Source organism: Podarcis erhardii, assembly GCF_964252035.2.
Source record: "Podarcis erhardii genome assembly, chromosome: 5".
Lineage (NCBI taxonomy): Eukaryota > Metazoa > Chordata > Lepidosauria > Squamata > Lacertidae > Podarcis > Podarcis erhardii.
In genome coordinates, this window is record NC_138509.1 from 86,558,871 (window position 1) to 86,580,344 (window position 21,474).

Sequence of the window (21,474 nt, forward strand, 5' to 3'; positions counted from 1 at the left end):
CGCCCTGAGCCTGGTCTTGGCTGGGGAGGGCAGGGTATAAATGAAATGTATTATTATTATTATTAACAGGTCTAGCCAGCCCACTGTGAAACCAAAGAACGCAGCCTGGGATGGATCCCACAATCCTTGGCAACACACAGGGGGTTTCTCAGAAGACCAATATGCTGGTGAAAAGGAGAAGGATGTTTCTAAGCCAGGCTGCAACCCAAAAGAGGTGAAACCTATACAAATTCTACTCAAATTCATTGTAATCGGTGGAGGCTGGTCCATTGGGTCAAACTGGGTATGTTTAGCCTGGGAAAATGGAGACTGGGAGGAGATATGATAGCCATCTTCAAATAAGCAGAGAGGTTGGGTGGCCAACTGGCATAGCTGAGATTCCTGCACTGAAGGGGTTTAAACTAGATGACCCTCAGGGTCCCTCCCAACCCTACAATTCTATGACTCTACAAAATGGCACGCTGCCCCACCAACCTCAGTCTGCCTGGACATTGTCCACCTTCTCACTTACAACCAGTCCAAGGGTGGCCCTAGCTGTCTGCCTCCTTCCTCTTAGTCTCAATGTTGCCTCTGTAGAACTCACTAGGGAGGAGGATGGGGACAAAACGAGAACTAGTTGGCTCTGCCTGCCCTTGGATCTGGTGCCACCTCTTGCTGGGCTACCTGACTTCTGCCCTAAGAGTCCCAGTGGCCACCAGTTACCACTAGGGGTGTGGGACAGGGTGGGGTGGGAAGTATGGGTCAATGGGGGCAAAAGTTGGGAACAAAACTGGAATCAGTTGGCTCTTCCTCTCATTGTCTCTGGGCTAACTCAAGATAGGAGCATGAGACATTTAATCTCAAGGTCGTTGGTTCGAGCCCCACATTCGGCAAAAGATTCCTACATTGCAGGGGATTGGGCCAAATGACCCTTGTGTTCCCTCCAACTCTACAGTTCTATGAATCCACCTGCTGCTGTTCTGCCCCAGCAGTTTCAATGGGTGCTAGCTACACTTTAATATATCTTTACGTTGTCTGGATTTCACCCAGATGACCAATCTGTTTGGTGTTTCACTTCTACAGTCATACCTCGGAATGAATACGCTTCGGGTTAAGCATTTTTGGGTTGCGCTCTGCGGCGACCCAGAAGTAACAGAGCGCGTTACTTCTGGGTTCCGACACGCGCGCATGCGCAGACTGTCAAAATGATGTCAGGCGCATGCGCAGAAGCACCGAAACATGGCCTGCACACACGCAGAAGCGCATACACAGGTTACGTTCGCTTCGGGATGCGAACGGGGCTCCGGAACAGATCCCGTTCGCATCCCGAGGTACTACTGTATATGTAAATACACACTTTACTAAAAGGTAAAGATGTTCACGACTGGAGATTTTTCGAGAACAGCTTTGAACAGATAAGCAGAAACAACGCAGGTAATAATAATGCTTTTAGAATGTGGTCTGATTTCCTGCTGTGTTCTTTATACCTACAGATGGCGACTACTTGCCTCTATATAGACATAGTGTTTGCTGTTTTCTATCACGTTAACATAAGCAGAATGAATGGACTCCTCATGGTACTTGATCCCAGCAGACCAGTCCGTAGCAGAGCGGAGCACCTAAACAGGGAAAGATCAGATGTTCTTTAGCATGATATTTAATAGCTGCTTTTTATACGAAGTGCCTCGATGCGATTCACACAATGAAAATAATGTTAACATTAAAAACCAGCAATAAAACAAGGCCTAAACTGCTTATATCTATATCTGTCTGTCTGTCTATCTATCTATCTATCTATCTATCTATCTATCTATCTATCTATCTATTCCTTGTTTTTTAATCATCCATGTACCAGTCAAGGTTTTATCTCGTTGCAATCACCTATCCTCGTTGCAAAACGCCAAGAAACATTGAATCATCTTGTTTTGCTAATTCAGACCTGTGCCTTAAGAAAAACATTTGCTCTATAGTGTGCTTGCTTCTAAAAAAAGAAAAGAAAAAGCCATTAATATGACTAATAATATATTTAAATGTACAAAAGAATCTCTAACACTTCTGTCCTCTTAGGTAGGTCAATATTCCTTCCACGGCACAATTAGGGAACAAAAGCTGAGAGGGAGCGCATTTGGGGAGGCATATAAGAAGCTGCCAAATGTTGTGTCAGACTATTGGTTCGTATATAGCTCAGTACTGCCCCCACTAGCTAGGGATCAGGTTCCTTGAAGGATTGTGCCTCACATATACACCTTTCCACATCTTACTGTTGCATGAGGTCCTTTGCTGGCTGCCCCTGTGAAATGAGATTTGTGAGGTACCTATGTGGGGCAGGGTATTTTCTGTGTTGGCACCTTGATTGTGGAACATCCTCCCTAGAGAAGCTCTCCTGATACCTAATTTGGGGTATTTTCAGCACCAGGTGGAGATTTTTTTTCCTTTCCCCAGGCGTTCCAGTCTTAAAGTTTCAATGTTATTGGGGCTTTTAAGATCTTCTATACTCTTGATGTTCCCTGCAGCTAGTTTTAAATCTAGTTGTAGGCAACTGTAGGGAACATCAACAATATATAGAAGATCTTAAAACCCCTAATAACATTGAAACTTTAAGACTGAAACATCAGGCAATCATCTGGGGCAGGGCAGCAAAGCCACGACAATTTACCTTCCCACCACAGTGGTACCTATTTATCTACTTGCACTGGTGTGCTTTCAAACTGCTAGGTTGGCAGGAGCTGGGACAGAGCAACGGGAACTCATTCGTTCCTCATTTGCACCCTGGAGAGGCTTACCTGCTCCAGGGGCTATGGTCCTTTCAGCAGCTGCCATTTTATTTATTGTTTACGAATTGATTATATGTAAACCATGCTATTCAGCCAATACTGGATCCCAAAGCAGGCAACGATTCAGATCTAAACACAGGTGCACTATAACTAGGAATAATTTCAGAGTGTGCGTTTGGGGATCGTCTGTCCTGGCCCCTGACAGATCCCAACTCTCTTCCCCCAAGATGGAGATGGAACAGAAGGAGCTGCAGATGAAGTCAGAGGCTGACGGATCATGATCTGTAGAGTCTCCTGGCCCCTGGCAACCAATGACTACCCATTTCTGCAGCTGGTGCCTGTTAGCATTTTTATCAATCCGAGCTGTTCCAGCTGTACCAGTGAGTGGTACTATGATTTGTATACATCATGTGAGTGTCTGAGAGAGCGTGAGAATTGAAGTCTGTATTATCTCTTCCTGCTAAGTACTACTGGAAGTTAGTTTCACTTCTGCATGTGTTGCAGTTCTGTACTGGTGTTTAGAGAGCAGAGACGTACTGATGGAGTCTCTGTATATAAGACTGTAAATAAAGTAGTTTTAGAACTACGATTGAGTCTTTCCTTCTGCTATGATATGCCAGAAGACTGGCGTGCTCTTTTCAGGAGAGAAGTGACACCAATCACCGGTCTCTCTGGACTGAGGGAGACTTACAGCCAGGGAGGAACACCAGAGAGATGCTCCAAAGACCTGGGAAGTTGGCAGCCATTTCCAGGGGTGTTTTTCCAACAATTCTGAGGAAAGAGAACCTGACAAGTTCATCTCATGCCCATTGCAGCAACCGACACTGGCTTCTAATACTGAGCAGAGAGCTCAGTGGCAGACTGAGTCCACACAGTTCTTCAGAAGATCATTTGTGCAAAAGTTCTATACAGTCTGGGCCAAGGAGTGCCTCGTGTCATTAACGAAATTCAAGAGATGTAACAGAGAACTCGAGTACAGCTTATCCCAAATATCCAACATCATCCATTAAACCCCATAAATCGCAATAGAGACTAAAGAACCTTATGGTTACAAAATACAGCTATAATAATACTTTCAAAGACTCTCTGTCCTGTCCCAAGGAATAGTAATTTAGGCTGCAGTCCTAAACATGTTGAGTACAGAGTGGGACTCACTTCTGAGTCATCGTCCTTAGGATCGCTCTGTTATTAGTTGAGGTTCTCTATAGCTATAGGGACGCAGGTGGCGCTGTGGGTTAAACCACAGAACCTAGGACTTGCCAATCAGAAGGTCGGCGGTTCGAATCTCCACGACGGGGTGAGCTCCCGTTGCTCGGTCCCTGCTCCTGCCAATCTAGCAGCTCAAAAGCATGTCAAAATGCAAGTAGATAAATAAGTACCGCTCCGGTGGGAAGGTAAACGGTGTTTCCGTGCGCTGCTCTGGTTCAGCAGAAGCGGTTAGTCATGCTGGCCACATGACCCGGAAGCTGTACGCCGGCTCCCTCGGCCAATAAAGTGCGATGAGCGCCACAACCCCAGAGTCGGTCATGACTGGACCTAATGGTCAGGGGTCCCTTTACCTTTACCTATGGCTATGCTTTTAATCAAGAACTGTGAGTGCTAAAAAGGAAGCCTGGAGAGGAAACATCTCTATTACGGTGTCTCCTGAGATGTCAAAGATCTAGTGCAGTCTATTAAAAAGAAATGGCATTTGTTCTAGTAGTTTATGGCAGTTTCAGTTTAAGGGGTGTTTTACGAGGCTTCTCATGAGAAGTCTAAAAGCTCTCCTTAAGCCTGTGTGTGTGTGAGTTTGTGTGTGTAAGTTGTAAATATCCTACAACAAATGGCAGCCTTACCTGCACGCTGGCACACATGGCATCGGGGACCTGGTACTTCAACTCATCAGCCGTCTGCTGAGATTTCGGCAACAGAAAAGGGTAGGAAAGGGATCTGTATTTGGGCTTCATGATCTTGGAAGGAAGAACCACAAAAGAAGCATAAAATACACTGTCAGACTTGCATATGTTCAGTTTTAACATCAAGTTACTATCCTATACATATTCCCCATATGCCACCAACCTGACAGGGTTGCCCCAGCCCACTCTGGACAGCTCCCAACAAAATACTAAAAGCAGAAGAAAACATCAACCATTAAAAACCTCGTAGAATTTGTGAATGCTTCCGTCATAGCTGTCAAGTGTCCCTTATTTGAAGGGACAGTCCCTTATTCCAGCGCCATGTCCCGCTGCTGTCCCTTATTGATGGACGTCCCTTAAATGTCCCTTAAATGATGTCCCTTAAATTTCAAAGGAAGCAGCTCCTCTCCCTTCCGCCCTGCCAGCCAGGGAGGAGGGAGGCTCCAACTGTGTTGCTTGGCTGTGTTGCTCACCCAATAAGAAGTCTAAGAACGAGTGGGGGGTGGAGCTTGCATGCCTTGTGTGTGGCTAGTTAATGCAAGCTGAGGGGGGTTTTGAATGCTGGACGCCATTTTCTTGCACATGCTGCTGCAAACTTTGCAGTGCAAAGCCAGGCCGGGGAGCCATCTTAAGTTGAGGCTGCATAGGCCTTGTGGTGCATGTTATTCAGATTCTATTCAGTTGAACCTCTGATTACAAAGTTGGTTGGACAGTGTTTTCGAAGCTACCAGCATGAGTTTGACCAGACTGCAGGAGGACAGGAAGTGCCTGGAACAGGTGAGGCTGCAGGTCCCTTATTTTGGCTGCTGGTCCCTTATTTTCAAGTCTGCTGGTCCCTTATTTTCAAATCTGTAAGTTGACAGCTATGGCTTCCGTATGCAAGCCCATATCTCTGTGACCAACCCCACCCCACCTAAACATCAGAGAGAAAGTTTCTTGCCCAGCTTCCCTGTCTACTGAAGTGGAGCAGTCTATTCTCACACCATAAAGGTAAAGGACAGTTAAGTCCAGTTGCGAATGACTCTGGGGTTGCGGCGCTCCTCTCGCTTTACTGGCCGAGGGAGCAGACGATTGTCCGCAGACAGTTTTTCCAGGTCATGTGGCCAGCATGACTAAGCCACTTCTGGTGAAACCAGAGCAGTGCACAGAAACGCCATTTACTTTCCCGCTGGAGCGGTACCTATTTATCTACTTGCACTTGGACGTGCTTTCAAACTGCTAGCTTGGCAGGAGCTGGGATCAAACAATGGGAGCTCACCCCATCACAGGGATTCGAACCGCCGACCTTCCAATCAGCAAGCCCAAGGCTCAGTTGTTTACACCACAACGCCACCCATGTCCCATTCTCACACCTTAGAACTCTCCTGTTTCGTCCCCTCCTCATTCTGCTGCCTTTGTAGGTCAAGCCTCAGAATGTGGCTCTGCATAGAACTCAGCGTATAAACTAAGAAACTAGAATGAGATAGTTATGCAGGATCAGGTCTTCCATCAACACAAACTCACCTTTGTGAAGTTCCAGCGCTGAATGAAATGCCGAGCCACATCCCGGGCTGCTTTCCCGTGCACCACCGAGGCAATGTCATGCCATGGCATCCTTGGCATGGTGTAGCGATCAATGAAGTCTATGTAGGTGGAAAAGGAAGCGTATATCATCTACCTGAGAAGTATCACCTGGAATTTTGGTCCAATTTGCACTATGCATTTAAAGCAGTACAGTGGTGCCTCTGGTTAAGTGCTTGATTCATTCCAGAGGTCCATTCTTAACCTGAAACTGTTCTTAACCTGAAGCACCACTTTAGCTAATGGGGCCTCCTGCTGCTGCCGCGCCACCGGAGCACGATTTCTGTTCTCATCCTGAAGCAAATTTCTTAACCCGAGGTACTATTTCTTGGTTAGCGGAGTCTGTAACCTGAAGCGTATGTAACCTGAAGCATATGTAACTCGAGGTACCACTGTATCATACCACTTTAAACAGGCATAGCCTACCCCAAGGAATTCTGGGAACTGTAGTTAGCTATGGGTACTGAGTGTTGTAATGAGGCCACAATTCCCTTCATGAAGATACTCTCTCCAGAGATTCCTGGGAACAGGGACTGATAGTTAAACCACTCTGAGGTAGAGTCTACACACGTATAAAAAAAAAGTTGTGAAAATGCTTTTTTATTAAAAAAAAAGTTTAGAAAAATATATTGAATTTCCCATAGCTCACCATCGCCATCTAGTGCCACGTTTGTATAATGCACTTTATAACACACTTTAAATGTTTTATTTGCAGCTGAGTCCTGAGACTTGTAGCTCTGTGAGGAGGATAGGGGTCTCCTAACAACTCTCAATGTCCTTAACAAACTACAGCTCCCAGAATTCTTCGGGGAAACCCATGTCCACTTTAAGTGGTATAATTGTGCTTTAAATGTGTAGTGCTTTAAGAGGGGCCCTAGATATGCTTCCCATAGGTATTTGCTTGGGTAATGTGGCAAAGAAGGTGCTGGTATGATTCATCAGGTATTATTACACTACAGACTCACTGGCTCATAATAGAGATGTTCCATAAAATCAAGTGCTGGTTAAGATGCAGCAGGAAACGAATTAGTCAAAGCACTTCCCTCCTCCTCTTTCAAACCATTAAAGAGATTGCAAGATTCTACTTTCAGTTTAAAACTAACCATACTTTCCTATGACGCTCAATCTTGGCGAACTGGTTTGCTTATGCTCTGGTTAATTAACAAAGATGACCTAAAGCCCTGTAGGGCTGACCCTGCAATGCAGCAGGTTAAGTGCATCAGGTTGTGATATGAGTAGGAGAATAGATGAAGGCAGGAACTGGTGTCTGAATGATGCAGCAAGACTTTTTGAAGCGCTGAGCCTAGCAATGGGGTAGGACACTATTTCGGCAAAACGTCTGGGGCCAGCACTAAAACCATGACTAGGTCTGATTTGTTCTCACTAACTAGAATTCAATCAAACCACAGTTCCGTATATTTGAGCGCCATCGGGAACCGTGGTTTGTTTAAAATCACAGGCAAAAACTTTCAATATCCGCTGGTGTACAAAAGAGGAGGTGGGGGAGGGCATGACCCTAAGGCTTGTCATGACACATTCATGTAGCAGGAAATCATGGCTCACAGAATCATAGCCTATAGAGATGGAAGGGACCCCAAGGGCCATCTAGTCCAACCCCCTGCAATCTCAACTAGATCCTTCATAACAGATGGCCATGCAACCTCTGCTTAAAAATCTTCAAGGAAGGAAGGATGCATGTTACATCTCAAATGTCCAATTGTGTAGAGATGGGGGAAGGCTGGGAAAAGTTGTGATAAATGCTGGGATCCTGGAAAAACTGGCTAGGGCATCTTAACCCACATTCAGCTCTCTTAAAAACTATGTGGACAACCTTCAAAGATCTGTGCTTAGCTGCCCCAATAACTACTCTATTCCGAACTTAAAAATGGAAAGAGTAATGCTGGTGGTCAACAAAAGAGGTTGAAAGACTCTCTCAAGGCAAATCTTTTTTTAAAATGTAGTATAAACACCAACAATTGGAAAACACTGGCCTGCGAGCGCTCCAGTTGGAGAACAGCCTTTACCAAAGGTGTTGTGGACATTGAAGATGCTCAAACTCAGGATGAAAGGGAGAAACATGCTAAGAGGAAGGCACACTTGGCAAACCCTCACCATGATCAACCCAGAAACCTATGTCCCCACAGTGGAAGGACGTGTGGATCCAGAATTGGCCTCACTTACGGACTCACTGTGAAGACTATGTTCATGGAAGAAAACCTTACTCGGCTACGAGGGATCATCAAAGAAAGAAGCAGCAGCAGCAGTCCCAATGTGCTGTGTGAACTGAACCCAACACACCAAGGAACACCAGTTTGGGGAGTTTCCCCTGACCAAAGACAAAATGGGTGCAGAAATGATACTGGTTCCCAGTTGCAATAGTGCTTACCAGCAAAGGGTTTATCAAGCTGAATCCAATCTTTAAAGACAAAGTTGCAATAATCCTTCCCATGCCAGAACCTGGTTTCACCCAGAAGCTCTCCAACACCCGTTTTCATGCTCCGGATAGAGCCTTTATCTGCCCCAAACAGGAAAACACACAGATTTATTGGAGAACTCAACAAACCGTACATCAACTTTACCCCACAGGCAACACCCAGCATGGATGCCAAAGCTAGTCCCTCGTTCAAATTGCACAGCAGCCAGGAACTCACCCTTCTATTCTCTTTTGCTTTCTTTCCTAATTCTTTCCTTTTACACCTAGAAAGTCTTTTGCCATTTCTAATTTTGGCACTGTCCACAGCAATTTCAATCCTTTTATAAACAAACAAGCCCCGAAGAAAGCAAATGGGTTCAAAGCCTCAATTGCTCTATCTGTGTTATGGCTATAATCGCGCTTACACACGACTGTGGAAAGGATTGCCAATATAACGTATGTCGGCACTTCACATACCCTTGAGATCCAGCACAAGGGAGTGGTTAGGAGTGAGGAGATCCTGGTTTTAATCCCCTAAAAGCTCACTATCTCTCAGCCTAATCTACTTCAGGGACAGAAGACATAAATGTAATATAGCATTTTTGTTCCTGGAACAGCTAACTTTTTTTCTAGATGGTATACTGCTTTGAGATCTAGGTAAAGGTAAAGGGACCCCTGACCATTAGGTCCAGTTGTGGCCAACTCTGGGGTTGTGGCACTCATGTCGCTTTATTGGCCGAGGGAGCCGGCGTATAGCTTCTGGCGAACCAGAGCAGTGCACGGAAACGGCGTTTACCTTCCTGCCAGAGTGGTACCTATTTATCTACTTGCACTTTGATGTGCTTTCGAACTGCTAGGTTCTCAGGAGCAATGGGAGCTCACCCCATCGCAAGGATTTAAACCGCTGACCTTCTGATCGGCAAGGCTCAGTGGTTTAACGCACAGCGCCACCCGCGTCCCTGCTTTGAGATCTAGGAGGAGATAAACACCACAGCCCTTCTTGACTGAACATTCACGTGACGCCAAAATCTTAAGTCCTTCTTGCCTTATACCCACTGCCCGTCAAAACAGTGAGGATCCACTCACTGGAATCGCTGTCTATACTGCTCACGCTGTCTGCGTGGTGTAGGCCGTGCCGGTGGAGCTGCTTGTAGATGCTGAACCTGGCAAATCTCTTGGGTTTCCCTATTCCTTTCATCCTCAAAGGGTCCAGAGATTCGTCATTGTTCTCCTGCAACTGCAGCTTCGTTGGGGGCTCTGGTGCAGGGACGATGGCTGGCTGTTCGTCAGTGGGTTCAGCTGAAGGCTTGAGGCAGGAAAGAAGACAGGTTAAGGGCTCGTCTAAACAGTTGTGGTGGTGGTGGGGAGAACATGGTACAGTCTTCAAAGGCCGTTTTGAAGGCAGATGGGCCAATAAAATGACCGAACACTCACTCCCGCAGAAAGCTAGAAGGGTTCATATACTTGCACGCGAGAGGCTATTGGAAAGGTTGATGGGCTCATTGCATGCATCCATGAACGGCTCTATCAACCACATTCTCCAAGCAATTGCAAAGCCAAATTCTCTCCCATGAAGTCAATCATAGACCCATAGAATTGTAGAGTTGGATGAGACCCCGAGGGTCACTAGTCAAACCGCCTGTAAGGCAGGAATCTCAACTGGAAAAGGGAAGAAGGAGATGCTCCTATCCCCCCCCCCGACTGTGGGTCAGCCTAAATGAGGGCTGGGACCAGGGATACAAATGTACATACAGCAAAAAAAAGTGTATATTTTTCATAGGTAAAGGTACCCTGACCATTAGGTCCAGTCGCAGACGACTCTGGGGTTGTGCACTCATCTCACTCTATAGGCCGAGGCAGCCGGCGTTTGTCCGCAGACAGCTTCCGGGTCATGTGGCCAGCATGACTAAGCTGCTTCTGGCGAACCAGAGCAGCGCACAGAAAAGCCATTTACCTTCCCCTGGAGGTATTTATCTACTTGCACTTTGATGTGCTTTCAAACTGCTAGGTGGGCAGGAGCTGGGACTGAACAACAGGAGCTCACCCCGTGGCAGGGATTTGAACCGCCATCCTTCTGATCAACAAGCCCTAGGCCCTGTGGTTTAGACCACAGCGCCACCCGCGTATATTTTTCATAGCTGCATACAAAAATGTGTTTATTAGGAGAAATTTGCACTAAAATGCTGAGGATTTTTTTTAAAAAAAATCAAATTGCAGATTGCTGCAGAAATGTGAAGAGCTGAATTTAAGATTTTAAAAATGAGAAATGGAGAGAACCAAAACCGACAGATTCATCTACCCCAAGTATGAACAGAGAAGCAATCTCAGATACAGCTCTGGAGATCTATGCATCCCCCAGACCAACAGCTGTGATTGTGAAATCTGAACTCACTGAGAGGTTGACCACAGATGCAGACTTGGTCGCTGTCATTCGTTTGGCGCTGCCGACGTCAGTCAGTCGGTGCTCATTGTCATCCCACCTGCCATAAGCCAAGTCAATGCCTCCGACAAAGGCTATGGACTGGTCAATCACCACCAGTTTCTCATGATGAGCCCACAAATAAACGGTTGAAGACACGTGATCTGGGTGCCTCATTACCTGCATGGAAAAGAGAGGGGGAAAACCCCAACTTTAAGCTCAGGTTATGTTGCAAGAAAAGCTGCCAATGGTTTTCAAAGACAATTTCTAAATCCCTGAGAAGACTTTACATTTCACGGTTACAATTTACAAGTGAGAAAAGCAGCATAATGTTACAGTGTGGGAGGTTCTGTCCGGTGTACCAGACAGTCACCACTGTTCTCTCCAGCATACTCTATTCCCTAATTGAGGGGAAACTGCATTGAAAATGTCACACCTATTATATATATTAAAAAACCATGGCATCCTCTCCAAAAGGGCTGTTTCTTCCTAAGTTGATCCTGAAGTTACAAGCTCAGGATGGTATAGTACCGTATTTTTTTGTGCATAACACGCCCCCCTCCCCTTTTTTGGGACCGCAACAAAATAGTCCAAATAGCCGTTAATCACTCTACAGCCTGCCCACCGCTGCAAATCACATGCAATGCCATGGCTACCAATCGGCTGCACACTCACTGTCAAAAGCCCACCTGCCACCTCGACGCAACCACAGCCAATTGCACACATGCCTTGCCGCTACCATAAATAGACGGCCCATTTGCCGCAGCCAATCGTCAGCAGGCCTTGCCGCAGCAACCAATCACACACCCAATCGCCGCTGCCAATCTCCTGCTGGCTGCTGCCATTAATGGCCCATTCCCCCTCTGCTATCTGTGTATAAGACGACCTGAAATAATTTTGCCTATTATTTCTAAGGAAAAAAATATTGTCTTATAAACGGAAAAATACGGTATTTTTTTAAAAAATATGAATTTTATAAAAGGAATTAATAAGCATGCACATCATAAAGGGCATGAATACCTTGATGTTGGAGTGCAGGTGCATTAAGGTACGCTTGCTGTACTCACTGTTGATGCCAAGAGCAAGCTCCACCTCTTTATAGAGCATCACAAAGATTTTCACCCCTTGTTGCTGTCAAGAAACAAAACAGGAGTTACGACTCTATGCAGACCTGAACACCAGTCAGAAACAAGATGGTTCGTGGTCATTTTATAACACACTCTCTTTCGTTTGCAAGACCAAATTCCAGGTCTCCCACTGTGGAGGAAAACGGAAGTCTGTTGCCTGTGTACAGCAAACAAGGTACAAAAATTAATAATAATTGTATATCTTTTCCTTATTTTACTTCTGCTAGTCATGAACGGCATTTCCCTAGATAAATCTGCCCATATACTTATCCCCATATTGTTTTTTATTGCTTTGCTTCATAAAAAAAAAGAAAAGGAAAATGTATATATACACACATACAGACAGAAAAAAAATAAAAGTACAATACAATATAAGAGACAAAGTAAGAATAAAATAGATAAAAAAGAAATATATATATATATATATACATAAACTAAATATTTACATCCACCACATATCTTGGTCTTTGCTTTCTAGACTTCCTTTAGCTACTCCCAAAATCGTTCGAAGTAATACTTTAAGTTACACATTTCTTAGTCTATATTGTCATTATATCTCTTCATATACATTTCTTAGTTTATATTTTCCTCCTAAATTATTTAATCTCCTATTATCTTTCGACAATAACTCTTATTTTTTCACAGTACGTCTCTGTATCCCTTTAGCGTTATTTTCCCTTGGTTAATGAATTCCAGATAATCTACATATTTTCCCCAATCCTTGGTGAACTTTTGGTTTTTTGTATATCTTACTTTACCTGTGAGTCTATCCAATTCCATATAATCTAACAGCTTTGATCTCCACTCCTCCACCGTTGGAGTTTCCTGCTTTTTCCACATCTGGGCCAGCATTACTCTTGCCGCTGCAACTGCATAATATACTAATTTACAGTCTTCTTTTCTTATCTCATGACCTAAAATACCTAATAAAAAGATTTCTGCTTTCTTTGAAAACGTATATTTTAGGATCTTCTTTAATTCCGTGTAAATCTTTTCCCAGAACTGTTTCACTCTTCCACACTCCCACCACATATGGTAGAAGGAGCCCGCACTAACCTTACACTTCCAACACTTGTTATTCACCTTATACATTTTCGATAGTTTCATAGGTGTTAAATACCACCTGTAAAACATCTTCATTACGTTTTCTTTTATCGTTATACATGCCGTGAAACTAAGTCCTTCCTTCCAGAGTTTCTCCCAATCTTCAAATAGTATATTATGTCCTACATCCTTTGCCCAGCGAATCATCACACACTTCACTTCCTCATCTCCTAGATTCCAATCTAGCAATATCCTATACATTTTCGATATAATTTTCTCTTCTTTATTTATAATCTCTGTTTGAAACTTAGATTCCTTCTCTCCATAGCCTCTTTCCTTAAAGTCCTTTCTGAACATTTGATTCACCTGGAGATGGTGTAGCCAATCATAAACATATTCTTTGACCTGGTCGTATGGACGTATCTTCCAATTCCCCTCCTCTTTGATTATTAACTGATTATATGTTGCCCAGTTGCTTCTCATATTGGTAGTCTTCACACACATGACTTCCAAAGGCGAAAGCCAATGTGGTGTTTTCGGTTCCAGCAGATTTTTATATTTTTCCCATGTTTCAATTAATGGCCCTCTAAAGATATGGTTCCTAAAACCCTTATATATTTTCCATTTATCCCGCCATAAATAGGCATGCCAACCGAAATTGTTGTCATGGCCCTCCAGGTCAAGTAGTTCTCTGTTCTCTAACTTTACCCAATCTTTGACCCAACATAAGCAAACCGCCTCATAGTATAACTTTATATCCGGCAAAGCGAAACCCCCTCTTTCCTTTATATCTGTTAGTAATTTGAACTGTATCCTAGGTTTCTTTCCCTGCCAGATATATCTCGAGAGCACTCGCTGCCATTCTTTGAAGATTCGGCTACCTTTAATTATAGGGATGGATTGGAACAAAAACATCAATCTTGGAAGCACATTCATCTTGATCGTGTTGATCCTTCCCCAGAATGACAATTTCAGCCTTCTCCAAATTTCCAGATCTCTTTTTATTCCCCTCCACGCCGGTTCATAATTGTTTTTAAATAAATCTATATTCTTAGGTGTTATCCAGATGCCTAGATATTTCACTTTATTAACCACCTCTATTTGCGTTTGCTGTTGAATTGTTTCTGTTGATTTCTGATCCAAATTTTTACTTATTATTTTTGTTTTATACTTATTTATTTTGAACCCTGCTACCTCTCCAAACTGATCTAGTTCTTTTAATATTTCTCCTGTCGCAATTGTTGGTTCTTCTGTCATTATTACTACATCATCTGCGAAGGCTTTGATCTTATATTCGTTCTTTCCAATTTGCACTCCTTTTATTCTTTGGTTCTGTCTTATAGAATTTAATAGAACTTCCAAGGTCAATATAAATCTGCCCATATACTTAAGCCATCATTCTCCAGACCCACCTTACGGTGATTAACTAGGAGCAGGGTCTTTTTGGTAGTGGCATGCTGCTGTGGAATTTGCTTCCCAGGGAAGTTTATGTGGACTCTTCTCTCATGAGCTGCTGTGGCAAGCTACTGAGCTGTATCTAGCAGCTTCTCAGTGAACTATTCTGAGGCCCTGGACTGACTCTGTCCATCCAGACTAGCCATTGGAACTTGCAGCACTGGCAGGAGTATAAAAGGACTTTCTGTTCTGGTTGAGCTTCACTTGAACAACAAGGTCTTCCTGAGCTCTATAACATTACTTGTTCTTTGGTCCTGACTTTTGGCTTGTTCCTTGTTCCTGTCTCCTGATACCGACTTACGGGTTGCTTCTTGATCCTTCCTCCTGGTTTTAACCATGGACAAGCAAATATTCAGGTTGGCAGAGTGAAGACTGCAGCCACATCGTTGCCACCTCCAGAGAAACCACGAGCAGTAAATCAAGAAACTTGGTTGCAGCTCATGGTTCTCCTGGGAGAGACAAACTACAGGCCTAGGTCTGGAGGTAATGGGGAGCCAAACCATGGCTTAGCCCAAGAGAAAGCAGGAACAGAAGAGGAACACCATGGCCACAATCTTTGCACCAGAAACCTGCACATTTGCTTGTTTGAGCTAAGCCATGGTTTGGCTTAGAGCTGCATGCAAACTGGATCTCTTTTTACAAGATAATACTAATACTAATACTAATACTAATACTAATACTAATACTAATACTAATACTAATACTAACACTAATTTATTATTTATACCCTGCCCATCTGGCTGGGTTTCCCCAGCCACTCTGGGCAGCTTCCAACTGAATATTAAAAACAATACTGCATCAGACAATACTGCATCAGACATTAAAAACTCCCCTAAACAGGGCTGCCTTCAGTTGTCTTTTAAAAGTAAAGTACCGGTAGTTGTTTATTGCCTTGACATCTGATGAGAGGGCGTTCCACAGGGCAGGTGCCACTACCGAGAAGGCCCTCTGCCTGGTTCCCTGTAACCTCACTTCTCGCAGTGAGGGAACCACCAGAAGGCCCTCAGCGCTGGATCTCAGTGTCCAAGGAGAACTATGGGGATGGAGACGCTCCTTCAGGTATCCTGGACCCAGGCCGTTTAGGGCCGTTTAGGTCAGCACCAACACTTTGAATTGTGCTTGGAAACGGGAGCCAATGAAGATACTTCAGGACTGCTGTTATATGGTCTCAGCGGTCACTCCCAGTCACCAGTCTAGCTGCCACATTCTGGATTAATTGCAGTTTCCAAGTGACCTTCAAAGGTAGCCCCACATAGAGTCTATATTACAGGTCTATATTGCAAAGGACATTTATTTTAGCTGGTCTATGCTGGTCTATGCTTTTAAATGTTTGTTAACAGTGCTGCTATTGTAAGTTTTTCTTGCACTGTGTTTTATAGCCACTTTAGACTTTCTATAAATAATTATATAGCTAAATAAAGAATACTTTAATAACCAAAACCTCACTCTAACAATACTGCTCAGTGTTTAAAATCTCGTTAGTCCCCAAAGCAAGAGTGAGGAGTCTTTGGTTCTCTAGGTGTTGATAAACTACAACTTCCATCAGTCCCAGAAAGCCTGGCTAATGATCAGAGGTGATGGGAATTGAGGTTTAACAACATCTGGAGAGTCAAAGGTTCCTCACACCTACCCTAAAAAATACTAATCACAGGACTGGCCTAGAAATCCCAAGTTCTGAAATCAGAACAAACTCGCCCCCGCCTGCCGTGTCCAAGAAAACTCTTCTCCCCTCTAGTATGATAAAGAATCTTGTGTTCTCTCTGCATCTACTCGCTACTCTTTCGTGAGTCTGAATGTTATGGATTGTTTGATTTCTATCTCAGTCCCAGAGTGCAAGGCAATATTCAGGGAAGGAGCCCATTTGCCACAAAGGGAGTAATCCTTTCTGACCCGTAAAAGCTTGAGAAGGCACTTAAGGTTCTCCTGACCGAGGCCTTTTATGATGATGACAGAAAGATCCCATTAAAATAATCTTTCACCTCAAGCTCAATATCACGCTCCGGCCCACATAACAATAGAGTATGGAGTATGGAGACAGCCAAGCGAAATTCTCTCCTAATTAGATCTCTATCTCTCTTGGAGGAGATTGATGCCAACCATTATCCGTGTAATGAGAATCCATTCTGAAAGCAGGCACGTATTATAAATCAGGCTGCATTGCGATGGCAACTTCTCGAAAAGCCAATTTAGGCTATCTACCGTTATCAACGTTTATATCATTCGCAGTTGGCCAAAGTGAGTACGCAGAGAAGAGTACAGCCAAGACCAGGCAGGAACACAGGATTAATGACGGGCAAGTCTGCTTCAGCTTACAACAAAAATCAGCCGGGCTTCCTAAGAGTTCAGATTGAACACCTATAAACTCTACAAAGGCTCTGGAACCCTGGTTTGCATCCAAGGAAGGCTCCTAATCTCTACCTCTTGTTACTCTTTCCCCCGTCCTCAAGCTATGGCTGTTTCGGAGAGGGGACAGGGTTTGGTAAGACCATCATTATGCCGGTCAGAATCCCTCAATGCAGAGCATCTGGGCAAACAATGACAATTAACGCACAGGAAGTTCATAGATATAAGAGAGGAATCCCTTCAGGAACTTCCCCTGATTGCTCTCTGCCTACATGTTCTCAGCCAAGGGGGATTAAGGAAGCAGAGGAAATTTTTAGAGCCTTTAGGAGAGCCAAGATGGCTTTTGTATTGCTCTCCTCTACTATTTTATGGCTTACATACTTACGTATGTGTGTTTGCCTTGTGCAATTGTCAACATTCATTCTATATTTGAGACCTTAGAATTACTATGACACTTCAGTTTCACCAAGTGTTTACAAGTGAACCACTCTCTTTCAGCCTCAGTTTCCTGTCTGCAATATGGGGATAATACTGGCCTAGCCATAGGCGCTAACTCTATGGGGATGAGGACACTTCAGCCCCCTAAAGTGTGTGTGTGTGGGAGGCTTAATAGTGGTGTTCGGCCTTGTCAGGCCTAGCGATCTCCTCCAGACACACATGATGTCACAAGCGTGTGCAACACGTGTCATATCACGCACACACAATGAGCCCCCACCCCAAGTCAGGCGGAACTCAGTGCCTCTGGGCTTAGCTTTCAGAGCTGTGTAATGACTTGGAGAGCACAGCAAACTTACAGCTTTCCGCCTCAAAATGCAGTCTAATCTCCAGCGGTTGCCCTCCACCACTGGCCGTTTCATGAATATCTCTGGGCTCAGCCTGAAAGAAAGAAAGAAAAGTTGGTTGCACCAACTTCAAATATATTTTCAAATATAGGCATATCTATTGGGCAAAAAAAATGAGAGGCACAAATACAAGATGGGTGACACCTGGCTTGAGAGCAGTACATGTGAAAAGGATCTAGGAGTCTTGGTTGACCACAAACTTGACATGAGCCAACAGTGTGACGCGGCAGCTAAAAAAGCCAATGCAATTCTGGGCTGCATCAATAGGAGTATAGCATCTAGATCAAGGGAAGTAATAGTGCCACTGTATTCTGCTCTGGTCAGACCTCACCTGGAGTACTGTGTCCAGTTCTGGGCACCACAGTTCAAGAAGGACACTGACAAACTGGAACGTGTCCAGAGGAGGGCAACCAAAATGGTCAAAGGCCTGGAAACGATGCCTTATGAGGAACGGCTAAGGGAGCTGGGCATGTTTAGCCTGGAGAAGAGGAGGTTAAGGGGTGATATGATAACCATGTTCAAATATATAAAAGGATGTCACATAGAGGAGGGAGAAAGGTTGTTTTCTGCTGCTCCAGAGAAGTGGACACGGAGCAATGGATCCAAACTACAAGAAAGAAGATTCCACCTAAACATTAGGAAGAACTTCCTGACAGTAAGAGCTGTTCGACAGTGGAATTTGCTGCCAAAGAGTGTGGTGGAGTCTCCTTCTTTGGAGGTCTTTAAGCAGAGGCTTGACAACCATATGTCAGGAGTGCTCTGATGGTGTTTCCTGCTTGGCAGGGGGTTGGACTCGATGGCCCTTGTGGTCTCTTCCAACTCTATGATTCTATGATTCTATGATTCTATTGGAAATTGTTTTTATTAGCAGTAGTACTAGTAGTAGATCTATATTACCTGCCCTTCAAAAGCAGGTCCCAGGGCAGGTTATAACAATTAAAAACTCAGAATTAAAAACAGTTCAGCATGTTACCTCCAGAAGAATCGGGTTGGTTCTGAAAACACAATCTCAAGCATCGAAGGCTACTCCTACCTACATCTGTAAAAACAGCATATCCGCCCTGATGCATTAATAAATAAAAAGCCCCTTGGAATGATTTATTTTCTGAATGTTCTTTTTATCCATTGTTTTCAACAATGCTGCAGTTATATGTGACGGCCGACATCTGTGATTTGAGTCAACAAATCTATTGTTTGTGGAGTGAGCTCACGGGGGAATTTGTCACTCAAGTTCTGAGGAGCAGCAGCAGAAGAAGCTCCTGTTAAATCCAGAGCACATGCAGGACACCATGCTATCTTAGCCAACATGAATTATTCTGAAATTACTGCAGCTGTTATGTAAATTAGACCCAAATCTATTCATGCAGTGCAAAACGTAATGGTGTTTACTTTCCAGTGGGTGCCACGAAGATGTACTCCCCTGTACGTGAGCTTAGGGTGGCAGCACTTAGGGCAAATTCAATATGTTGAGGGCTGCCGTATTTATCATTTGTAAAGGAATGGGAGTTACAGATAGGTAGCCGTGTTGGTCTGCCATGGTCAAAACAAAATAAAAAAATTCCTTCCAGTAGCACCTTAAAGACCAACTGAGTTAGTTCTAGGTATGAGCTTTCGTGTGCATGCACACTTCTTCAGATACACACTGAATGGGAGGTGTGCTTTTTCCCCTCCAAAATCAAAAGGTACACACAGGTGGTGCTAGGTGAATTGAATCTACTGCCCCATGCTCCACCTTTCCAATGAATCTTTTTTCCAGCCTGAATCCATTGCTGAAAGTGAGCCATAAAGATGAGATAAGTTCCTGAAGTGTTGGAGCTTTTCGGTCACAAATTTGGGGCATGAAATCAGGGGTTGGGACGAAATGGGGCGGTTTCAGATGATGAAAGCAGATTTGGGGGTAGATTTTGGGTAGCCATTTTTTAGGTCCTAGCATTTTCCACACACAAAATTGCCTCTCATATCAAGGCTATATTATGCAAGGGTGGTGGTGGTGGTTTGCAGCGGGGGCTAAATTGATGGTATTGGTGGTTTTTTGTTTTTTTTTAAATACATGTTCAAAATGGAAAAGTGCCCAGCTGAAAATCACTAGAGGCTGGTTCATTAGGCTGAATGGAGCATTGGAGAATTCTGATGGAAACAGAAGCTTAAATTGCCAATGTTCACTTTTCCATCCCACATCCGGAATGCAAATCAGTTCGATAGATATGATCGCCGTTTGCTGTTACAATTTTCAGTCTCTGAACAATACGTAACTGATGATGTTTCCTTCCCATTGAAATGAATGGTATGGAGTAACAGAATAATTACATAATTAACTGTGTAATTAATTACATAATTAACTATGTAAAGTTGTGCCAAACAGCTGACAGCAAGAGGAATAACAGTTTTTCGTCAGAAGTCAAATGAATGAAGAATGGAAACAGAGCTAAATATGGGAAACATGGATGAGAATGGAAATCAGTGCCCTCTTGCCCCACCAACCTCAGAATTTCCAAAGGCGGTGCTTTGTCCTGGATCTTAGGCAATAATAAAAGCTCAACAACTCTTGGTATGTCCTGGTTTTTACTTTTTGAAATATGGCAACCCTACCTATTTCCCTCACAGAGTGGTTTAACAATCCACCTCTCTTTCCGGGGAACTATGGGAACTGGAGATCTGCAAAGGAAAGTGGTCTCTTCTAACAACTCTCAGCACCTTTAACAAACTACAGCTCCCAGAATTCTTGAGGGGAAGCCATGACATCAGAGTGCCTTAAATGTATGGTGCAAATGTGGCCTTACTAATGACCAGTCAAGGGGTGATTCTGCCGGTCAACCTACTGTTAGGTCTCCTTACCTTCTGCCCTATCACTGCCACAAATGTTACCAGGCAAGCACTACAGAAACTTGCAAATAATCCACACCCTCCCTCCCTCTCCAATTTTGCCAACTGTAAATGAGCCATCAATTTTTTTTCGGTGTGGGTGGGTGACATTTTCACTCAGTCCTAGTTCCGCTTGCCTCACTTCTATGTTGCATATTTAGATGTAAATATTGCCCTTTATATGGGAACGGAACAAATGTGTGTGAATAATAATAATAATAATGGCTGCCACTGTCATGCCTATCTTAGTCCTTACTCTGGGTGGATAATGACATTTCCATTCCTGCCAAATGGAAAATCCAGTCTGCACCAGTGATTGAATGATAAGGGGAAAGTGGGGAGCTGGAAGATTCTGGAAACAGTAGCTTAGAGAACTGGTAGAAAAGATAAACGGGCAAGTATCCCCTCCCCTGTAATTTAAGCACCAGTCTTTGTGCCTCACATTTTTCAATTGGGCTGCTAAGTGTTAAGAGAAGGCAGCTTATAAACCTCGATTCTTCACAAGAAGGTGAAAATGCAAACATGGAAAACTAAGCACTGGTTGAAAAGTTACTTCTCTCTCTCTCTCATTTTCATTTCTGGCTGGTTCCACTTTGGTTTCCTGGCCAAGTGTCCTGAAAAGACCTTTACAGCAAAGCAACATAAAACACCCTGTCTCTGCGACGGTTGTTTCTGTTTCCAAAACATCTGATCCTGCTGTTCAGCCTCCATGCTGAAAGGGCCCTTAACAGAGCAGCCTTAGACCATTTTAATGGAAGGCA

General features: G+C 44.0%; 1 protein-coding gene across 2 annotated transcripts in view; it reads right to left on the reverse strand.

Annotated features, from left to right (window-relative positions):
• PLD1 (phospholipase D1) overlaps positions 1 to 21,474 on the reverse strand; it is a 136,049-nt gene that overhangs the window by 29,006 nt on the left and 85,569 nt on the right. For both annotated transcript variants that reach the window (XM_081862202.1, XM_081862201.1), the window contains exons 12-19: positions 17,804 to 17,885; positions 12,061 to 12,171; positions 11,014 to 11,220; positions 9,708 to 9,927; positions 8,595 to 8,723; positions 6,152 to 6,270; positions 4,589 to 4,702; positions 1,488 to 1,598 (exon numbers count right to left, since the gene is read on the reverse strand). In XM_081862202.1, coding sequence (XP_081718328.1) covers positions 1,488 to 1,598; positions 4,589 to 4,702; positions 6,152 to 6,270; positions 8,595 to 8,723; positions 9,708 to 9,927; positions 11,014 to 11,220; positions 12,061 to 12,171; positions 17,804 to 17,885 — 1,093 coding nt within the window. The remainder of the gene's footprint in view (positions 1 to 1,487; positions 1,599 to 4,588; positions 4,703 to 6,151; positions 6,271 to 8,594; positions 8,724 to 9,707; positions 9,928 to 11,013; positions 11,221 to 12,060; positions 12,172 to 17,803; positions 17,886 to 21,474) is intronic.